This window comes from Poromitra crassiceps, assembly GCF_964638095.1.
Source record: "Poromitra crassiceps genome assembly, chromosome: 5".
In the NCBI taxonomy this organism is placed as follows: Eukaryota; Metazoa; Chordata; class Actinopteri; order Beryciformes; family Melamphaidae; genus Poromitra; species Poromitra crassiceps.
In genome coordinates this window covers 32,544,219-32,554,218 of record NC_139642.1, presented here as the reverse complement: position 1 = coordinate 32,554,218, position 10,000 = coordinate 32,544,219, and the positions used below count along the sequence as shown (strand labels likewise).

Sequence of the window (10,000 nt, the reverse complement as noted above, 5' to 3'; positions counted from 1 at the left end):
TTTATTTTTTTTTAGAGAGAGAGAAAGAAGTTAGTTCAAGAAGGGCCCAGATGGAGCATGAAAAGGTGTGTCTTTAGTCTTTTCGGAAAGATCGGCAGTGATTCAGCCGTCCTGACTGAAGGTGGAAGCTCACTCCACCATTGAGGTGCCAGGGACGAGAAGAGTCGCGATCGGGATGAGCGACTTTTTAGCCCCCGTAGCGAAGGAGGGGCGAGGCGTCCTGCGCTAGTGGAGGAGCGAAGGGAGCGGTGAGAGATTCAAGATTCAAGATTCAAGATTTTTATTGTCACTCCATGGTACAAGTATCACGTGTGAAATTCTTGTGCTGTGGACTCCGTTTACAACATAGTACAAATACAACAGGGCATATGAGTGCAAAAACAACAAGAGACACAACAACCATAGGTGCACATGTCATGTGCATACTTTAGACGTGCTTAAACATTTTAAATTCGGCATATTTGACATACAGGTGCAAATAGCATATTCCTTATTAAACATACAATTAAACTCGGCGTTTTAAATTCGGCGTATTTGACATACAGGTGCAAATAGCATATTCCTTATTAAACATACAATTAAACATTAGACATACGTAATGGTAGCAGCTACCAGGTTTGGAACCTGACCATAGATTGCAGGTACAGAGGAGCTGTCTGATGTACTGCCCTGTAGGCCAGTACCAGTGTCTTGAATTTGATGCGTGCCGAGATGGGAAGCCAGTGGAGGTCCCGGAAGAGGGGAGTGACATGAGAGAATTTGGGTTGGTTGAACACCAGACGGGCTGCAGACTCTCTTCACAAAGTGGTGCGGACAGACGCAGGGATGTGTTGGATCCTCTCAGATTGTGGGGGTTTGCATGGTGATCAAAGAGGGAACACGGGACCAGGACCTGACATTGTTGGACCTCTATTTCTCCTTATTTGTAATGGCCAGGAAGCCCAGGTGCTGCTCTTTGAAGGCGCTGAGGGCCAAGCATGATGTTAGCACTCAATACACCAAGAAGTGTACGTTACAAATATTTACACCTGCAAGAGTGCCATGCATCAAACAGATTTCAATGATCTGGGAAAAACAGCAGCAGCCATGAGTGGCAATTGCCCCGGGCAATACAATGAGTGCTATAAAGCTTTGTTCATCAAAGGAAAGTGTTTGAACAGCTAGGAGTTGTGTTGATGCGTTAAACACTGCCTGATGGAGCAAGGTTATTTTCAATGCACTAGCGCCCTCAACAGGACAGTGTGATAGTCTGTTTTAGCGTGTCTGCATCACAATTTGTTGTGTGTGTGTGTGTGTGTGTGTGTGTGTGTGTGTGTGTGTGTGTGTGTGTGTGTGCGTGTGTGTGAGTGTGTGTGTGTGCTGACATCTTGTCCATTGGAAAACAATCTCAGTGCATCAGTACAGTTTCTTCTGATGAGCAATTATCCTACATAATCCCTCAATCCCCAAATCCCGGTGCCCTAACCCCAACCTACACCTCCATGCATTCTCTCTCTCTCACACACACACACACACACACACACACACACACACACACACACACACACACACACACACACACAGTATTATAGCTGCCACTTCTACCAGAACGTTCTACTCCATTACTCTTGTAATCTACATCGCTCACCGCTTGGACTGTGAATTAATTTTTAATGTCTATTTAACTTGAAGGCTAAATTCATATTTTATGTCTACTTAACACTCCTATCGTGTATATATTCTATATATTGGACTGCACTTGCAATGTTGTGATTTTCTCTTTTAGATATTTTCCCTTTATCTCTGAATATTGATATGACCACTACACTGCATACTTACACTAAGACAAATTCCTCATTATGTAATCTTCTTGCATATTGTGGCAATAAAAGTGATTCTCATTCTGACACACACGTACACACACACACACACACACACACACACACACACACACACACACACACACACACACACACACACACACACACACACACAACCTTAGAATGTCTACAGTAACTGCTAATCTCCACATGAACACTGATAATATGATCATCTTTTGCTACAGCTGAGTCTACATCTACAGCGTGTCTCGTCACACCTACATTCCTCCACATGGTGGCAGTGCAGACAATACATTCCACAAGTGAAGTTCTTCCATCTCTCTCTCTCTCTCTCTCTCTCTCTCTCTCTCAGGGAAAGTCACTTTAAAAGATGTGTGTCAAAACAGCCTGCTGCTTGATAAAAGCTAGTTTGTTCCAATGCAGGCGCACTGTTGTGAACGAAGCAGCAGAGTGTCTCTTCTTGTCGCACATCTTCACCTAGCACACAAACCCAACGTCACATGACAAACCAATCTTGGCAGTTGGCACGCTTCCAGATATGCAATCTGTCCCTGCAGTGGGCCGGACCAATCAGCGTTGAGGCAGCTACGGGCGGGATTTAGGTGTGACTACAGCGAGAAGCGCCGGGCTGTGACAGACAGATGCTTCATCCAATCAGATATTTTTTGAAAGCGCCTGCCCTTTTCCAAACAGTTTCCGAGTGCCAGCTCCCAGATGGTTCTGTGTAACAAACCATCTGGCGTGTCAGGTTAACACAAACCTTGCATACAGTAACAGTACATACAAGTAGATCCAAGCAGGTAGACAGGGTGATGGTGGGAGAGCAAGCAGCCAAGCACCCATATCCAGCAAGCAGCAACTTATCAAGTAGCAGCAGCAACAGCAGTATAGAGGGTATGCACACCCACTGGAACACGCCCCCTCAATCAGGAATGAGTGTCAAAATGAGTGTCAAGTTCCTCCCTGAGCAGCAGGTGTCAGTTATCTAGGCTGATTACTGCATTCAAGCTCAGTCTTGCTGTGACTCAGTGGGCGTGACCCCACAGTGACTTCTGCCTCTGTGACATCACATGCATAACCTCTATAGCAGTGAGCAGACAGGTACGTTTTCCCACCTTAAATATGCCCGCCTTCTCAGTGTGATCATGTATGGCGAAATTGGCGATACACACTGAGACCAGCCATTGGCCAGCTGTCTGCAAGTTTCCTGGCTGAACTTGCTAGTTGCTATGCTCATGTAGTGATTTCCTACATTTCCCAGAATACATTTCAACAATCTCCAGAGACAGTACCTGAGCTTGTGGCATTTAGCTGTGGATTATACACTGTGAGTTTAGAAAGAAGGCCTTGTTCTTTCATTCTGAGGGCCCGACACCAAAACCTGACATTTACTGTTGATATTTTAGAGGCTGAAACATGTTGTGCTATTAAAGCTGCAGTAGAATGATCTCCAGGCTGTGAGCCTCTGTAACCTAAAGCTGTTTTCACTCACTGATCCCTGACAAAGTGCCATGCTGATGAATGGCACACATACCATGTGAATGACGCACACAGTGTGTGAGCAGGTATCAAATGTGGACTGGTATGTGCAAAGGTATGTACTGGTAAACAGTGTGTGTGTGTGTGTGTGTGTGTGTGTGTGTGTGTGTGTGTGTGTGTGTGTGTGTGTGTGTGTGTGTGTGTGTGTGTGTGTGTGTGTGTGTGTGTGTGTGTGTGTGTGTGTGTGTGTGTGTGTGTGAGAGAGAGAGAGAGAGAGAGAGAGAGAGAGAGAGTTGTTGCATTCATGTCTTATCATATAGACGGGTTCATGTGCAACGTCATTACGTAGATGCGCGCGCACGATCGGGGTAGGAAGAAAGCAGGAAGGAAGCCGCTCCACACAGTCAAAACACAGAGGCAGACAGACCGAGACAGACATGACAAGGAGCTGTGGCGCTGTAAACTGTACCAACCGTCAAAAAGACGGATGGAAGATGTACAATATACCGCGGGGATCTCATCCATTTGCAAAAAACAGAAGGAAATTATGGCTCCAGGCCATTAAAAGGGAAGATTGGGGTCCCACTGGTCCTAAAGGCGACGAGTCTGTGCGGTGCTCACTTCATATCTGGTAGGCTAACGTTATGTTTATGTTTGCTAACAACAACAAATAATGAGTAGCTAACTTAGCTAACGCTGTCATTGTATGATTCATACCAGTGATAGCTCATGATAGGCCCTTTCAGGGCTGTGTTTTCACTGTCTGTTTTGCCAGCTGTGTCGGCTGTGTTGTGCAGTAGCTGCCTGTCAGTAAGCTGACAACACTGTCCTGAAATGGGATAACTAATGTTAGTCAGTCATAGCATAACTTTGACTAACTGTCCAACTAAAGTTGTTGTGCATTAAATGTATTATACAGCTTTCTTTAACTCTGAATAGACATTAATGATTGATTTTGTCCGGTTGGTGCTCATTAACGTTATGGCTGCAGTTCCTGGTTTGTAAAATGTCAAACTGATGTTGGTTAAACAATTAGCAGCTAACTTACAGCTTACTCTCTCTTATCAGGAGCACCGTCAATGGATTATGAGAGTCCAGATTTTGTTCCATCAGTGTTTTCACACAGCACCCGCCGAAACACCACAGGAAAGCTGGCAAGGTCTGTGTCATGTCATGTAGAAAGTTACGGTATGGCCATTCAGTCATCATTTGTAATATAATATAATCTAACCTATCTTGGTAATGTAGCTTGTTTAGTATCTGAGAATATAAGATATATGTGTGTGTCCTTCTTTATGTTATTGCATTGTTATCAATTAATATGTTGATAATTTTTTAGCACGTTAACTTGACCATACTCGACTGTTGTCATAGATATGAAAGAAAGAGAAGGCGCGATGACACTACGGCCCCTGTTACCAGCCCCACAGGTGAAACTGAGGCGGGTCCTATTGAATCCTCTGAAGGTATGTGCAATCAGACTATTTTAGTGTTAGTGTGATAAAGAAACAGATGTTCTATGTGTGTGTGCGTTGCTGCATGCATGTCTGTGTATGTTTGGAGCTGGCTCGTGATGTGACACAAGAGTTAAGTAATTGTTCTCCTTTTTTGCGTTGCAGATGAAGGCGAGATGGTGCCCAAAAAAGAGATGGACCAGCTCAACCTGCAGTACAAGCAGCTCCGTGATGATTATGATGCTGTGAAAAGAGAACTGGAGGACACACAGGACGAGAATAAACAACTGAAGCAGCAGCTTAAGCAGTCCAAATTTGGGTTTGATTCTATAAAAGACATGAACTCTAAAATACTTTTTTTTACTGGGTTACAGTCAGTGCAGGCTTTCAGGTGGCTGTTGGATATTGTAAAAAAAAGCAAACTTGTGCTTAAGGGTGGGTTAAGCTGGGAGAACCACCTCCTTTTGGTTCTAATGAAAGTCCGACTTGGACTCAGCAACAGAGACCTTGCCTACAGATTTGGACTTCCATTCTCAACTGTATCAAAAATATTAAGAGAGTGGATTCCCTTGTTGTCCTCAACATTGAAGCCTTTGATCGCGTGGCCTGATAAGGATGCAGTGAGAGCAAACATGCCCAAGTCTTTTAAACCTCAATTTAAGAAGTGTCGTTGTATTATAGACTGTACTGAGTTTTTTATAGAGAGAACATACAATTTAAAGGCAAGGGCTGAAACCTGGTCAAATTACAAGCACCAAAACACAATCAAGTATCTGATTGGAATAACACCAGCAGGAGCCATATCGTTTTTGTCTGATGGGTGGGGAGGTCGTGCATCTGACAAGCTAATAACTTTACATTCTGGCTTTTTGGGGAAACTTGAGCATGGGGATGAGATCCTTGCAGATAGAGGTTTCCTTGTTAGAGAGGAATTGGCCAGTGTAGGAGCAACATTGAGAATCCCAAGTTTCACTAAGGGGAAGGCTCAGTTGCCTGGTTCCTGTGTTGACACTTCACGGCAGTTATCAAGAGTCCGCATACATGTGGAACGAGTGATAGGTCAGCTTAAAACCTTTCAGATACTGAACACTGTGATACCCATCAGCCAAGTCGATATGCTAGATGACATTGTAACCATATGTGCTGGTCTCACCAACATTAGGCGGACTGTGGTAGCCCGGCGTTAACTGTGTTAAAAGAACATTTATATGGGACACATAACAGATATTTTTGATATTGCAACACACTTTCATATGACAGCAATTCAGAGTGATCATCTTCTAACATTTGATTTTTATTTTCTCCTTAGCTGGGAGTTCTTTATGCATCAACTGACAATGTTTTAACTGTGATTCAAAAAATAATTTTGTCCACATTAGGGCAATGGACCAAAATCTGGGAATAGTTTTGTTAGTTCTGATTTTCTCCAGAATCCCAGCAATCTCTGTATTTTATGTAGAGATATAACAGTGAAACTATGATCACAGTCATTGTTCAACATTCTCTAATCGTGTTAACTTGTAATGAAAATATTAGTGGGGACCCCCAGAATCCCCTGGACCCCACATTGAGAACCACTGCTTTAAATGCAAACTAATGAAAGCAACATGTACTAAAAGAGAAATGCAGTTGTAAAATGTTCTCATCTATAACACATGTGAATAATTAATACAAAATGAAGAGAAATAACATTTCTGTTTGGAGGTGAATTTTTAAGACTTTTTCTTGCTTGTTAATTTTGATATTTTTCTCCAGTGTCTGCAACTGCACTTGTCTCCATGCATTATTGGGATCTATTTGCATCCACATTTCCATTTTTTGGAGTATCTGGTAATGTTCACACATGGATAGTGGAAGTGTTGGCAGCAGTCTGGGCACTTGATCATTTTCCCAAAGCTAGGCCTTTTGCAGGAGAGACATTTGATCTCTTCAGCCAGGTCGGGGTCTTTGCGGCGACAGATAAGTTCTGGAAGGAGGTGGTCCATGAAGAAGACCTCAGCCTTGGGAATATTTTCTTGGAGAAAGGACTCATCTCTCCATAGCCGGCAAATGATGGTGCTTGTCTTGGTCCACACCATGAAATCACATTTGTCCATTTGACAAGCATACATTTGTAATTGAATCTGTGTGTAATATTGGTGAGTAGGTCGCAGATCATAGTTTTTGTCAAGGCAAAATGATGCATCAGACTCTGACCCCTCTAGTCCCTCCTTGTACTTGTATGGACATTTAATCTCCAACAGCCCTGTTCCACAGCAGGCACAGGAGAATACTCCATCAGGAGAAGCAGCCAGGTATGGCTCATCTGCTTTCACTCTTAGACCCACTTTTTTTACAGTCAAGTCCTTGTGTATCTTACTCATTTCTGTTTGGTAAGATTGCCGTGCAGTATCTTCCATTTGCCTTCCCCACATGACAGCTGGAACAGTGAGATCTGTGGATTCATACTGCATTATCTGTTTAACAACACTTTCAACTGAGGACTCCTTGCATTTAATAACCCTGTGAAAGCTACTGCCCGTTATACGTCCCACTCGATGGATGTTCCATGTTGTGCACTGTGCCTGCTCTTTAGTGACGTCCTGTAGATGTTCCAGTCTGTTAGCTGTGCATTGCCTTCTCATTTTGTCATAGCTGGCTTTGCACTTCTCGCTAAGGTCAGTTGACGACAGGTCCCTAGCAGATGGGTCATGCATAGCTGTCAGGGGCTCGGGGAGTTCATCTTCTGTTTCTGATGCTGTATCTGTCTCAGAGTCTGCAGCTGTGTTGATGGATGTAAACAGAGCAGCGTCTGGACATATCTTTTGCAGAGCCTGGAGATCTTCAGTTGTAATTGCTGTGTGTAGCAGGGAAAGTATGTAAGCAATAGCATAAAAGGGGGTCGTTTTACAGTAACAGTCTTATCAAAATCATTTATGTTAAATTAGATATTCAATTTAGTGCTGTGAGAAATTAGTGAAATTATTAGGTAGGCTATTGATTCGCCTATTGGGTACAGACAGGGGTGTAGTGCTGTGGGAGCACAGGGGAGCTCCCACACTTTTTGTTTGTTTTTACAATAGTAAAATTGGTGGTGGGGGGGGGGGAGTTGTTCCCAATAGGTGCGCTCCCCAAGTTCTCCAGGTAAGCACTACACACCTGAATGAGGGTGTGCGTAATAGTTCACCAAGTACCAGCGCATTTACGCATCACCCGTGGCTTAATAACCTGCAGCCAGTGTTTCACTCTTATTTACCTGGTACATTTTGTGGTGTTGGTGCGCGACGTAATTGGGGCAACTCTGTCAGATGTCGTTTTGGTCGGCTGAAGTTGATGTTCTTCAGGGTTTGTGGCTCTACTTTTTTTCTGGACATGTCCTTCCACTGATTTGCTTTGGATGTGCAAGCAACCTCCTCCTCGGTGCGTCTGCGCCCTGATAGTTCAACCTGGCACATGATGGCTGCAGCATGACTGCAACAAGAGGCGAGACTGGAGCGATGGGTAGGTTATTAGCCAAAAAAGTGTGTGAAATCATGATCTCAGATTATCTGTTGTTTGATACTTACCCTGCCATGCATGTGCAGTTTGCTGTTAATATGTAGCCAAGGTCCTTATGCACGTAAACCCAGGCATCGTATGGTTTTGTTTTTAAGCCTTGTCTTTGGCTAGGTAGGACACCTGCCCTCAAAATGCAAAACCCTGAACCCGTATCATGATACTTGACCTCTTGTACATTTCCACAAAGTACGTAATTATAGGCATCCAAGGATTTGTATGCACGCAGATTTTCTTTTGTGTAAACACTTGGCTTCTCTATGAGATATGTGTAGATATCTGGCCATATAATGGCGGGCCACTTGGACATATCTAAAATCCATTCATTGTCCGGAATAGAATATGGATCTGGTAATTTCTCACCATTGCTTAGTACCAATTTATTCAGGTAATCGGCGCGGTCAGAGCTACATAGGCTTACAATATAATCGATAGGCATCTTTACTCACCCTGGCATGGACTAGCTAGCTACTAGCTACCTGTCAGATGTTTGTTTACGTTAGCTAGCTGTGTGGCAGTGGGTCAGTAGGTTAACGAAGGTGAACGCCCATGCTTTGTCAATTAAAGGCACCGGCTCAACAACAAAACGGCCAAAGTAGCGAAATTATGTCAGCAAACCATACATATTTTTTGCAAAAGAAAGGCAAACACACATTTCCAACTCTGAAATTGAATTTTTATTAAGCAGTCGTCTTGCAAACAGTGCGATCTACGTGAATAGTCTACAATCTACTACAAAGTGCGAAATCTACAAAGAGCTTTTACCCCAGGGATGCGCGCGCATCCACTCGTGTTTGTATACAAGAAACCCGTCTATAGGCACACACGCACACACCTGTGGCACATGAGTGATGAGTGTGACACTACCAGCGTTGCGTCGCGTTGCCAGAGTCCTCCCTGCTCCACAGAGCGTGTTGACTTTTGAGTGTAGTTTAACGGAGGTTCAGTCAGGAAGACAATCTTTTGCATGCTTATGCTGTAGTTCACTTCTCACACCATCCTGCCTCTCACATCGCTCATGCCTGCTCATTCATAAATTCCTTGCCGTCAGTTTCCCGGGGCGTCAATTGAGACATCAGCTGTTCACATCAGCTGGTCACTTCTATCCAATAGCACAGTGACCCACCTCCATTGGTAGCCAATGATCTTGCTGCTGTCTTTTTAAATATGTGTCTCTCTAGCCACTCTAGTCTGCTCAACTTAATGCCGTTGCCAACGCGCAGGGTCTTAAGAGGTGCTTGTGCATCTTGTGTGTGTGTGTGTGTGTGTGTGTGTGTGTGTGTGTGTGTGAGAGAGTGTGTGTGTGTGTGTGTGTGTGTGTGTGTGTGTGTGTGTGTGTGTGTGTGTGTGTGTGTACCTGCAGTATACAGCTGGTGATGTCAGAGGCTATCTTGGCGTGCGGTGTGTCCTCTGTGTTCTCTCCCTGTGGCGTGAGGTTGTGCTCCAGACACGACTCCCACAGTCCCACCAGCGCCGCGCCGTGACGCTCGATGGAGCCCGTCTCCCTTATCGCCGTGGTGATGCGCGTTATGCAAATCTCCACCACCGCCTGGTCATTGTCATTGGTCAGATAGTCCTGTCAGCCGGCCAAGAATAACAAGTAGATGATAAATGAAGGATGAGATGCTTAATTAGGAATAAGGTTAGAGATAATGGCTTACATTGACATTTTCACATTGCACTGAAATAAGCCATGTGTTTCAAAATTAAACA

General features: G+C 44.1%; 1 protein-coding gene and 1 long non-coding RNA gene across 2 annotated transcripts in view; one reads left to right on the top strand and one right to left on the bottom strand.

The window, feature by feature from the left end:
* Positions 1-10,000, bottom strand: part of veph1 (ventricular zone expressed PH domain-containing 1) — a gene marked incomplete at both ends in the record, with an annotated part of 134,352 nt that overhangs the window by 122,095 nt on the left and 2,257 nt on the right. Inside the window, one exon of the mRNA XM_083637102.1 lies at positions 9,645-9,863. Within this exon, the coding sequence (XP_083493228.1) occupies positions 9,645-9,863 (219 nt within the window). The remainder of the gene's footprint in view (positions 1-9,644; positions 9,864-10,000) is intronic.
* LOC310776907 lies at positions 3,678-7,246 on the top strand. Its single transcript, XR_014552713.1, has 4 exons — positions 3,678-3,930; positions 4,368-4,458; positions 4,674-4,765; positions 4,919-7,246. It is a non-coding gene; the product is annotated as an uncharacterized lncRNA (long non-coding RNA).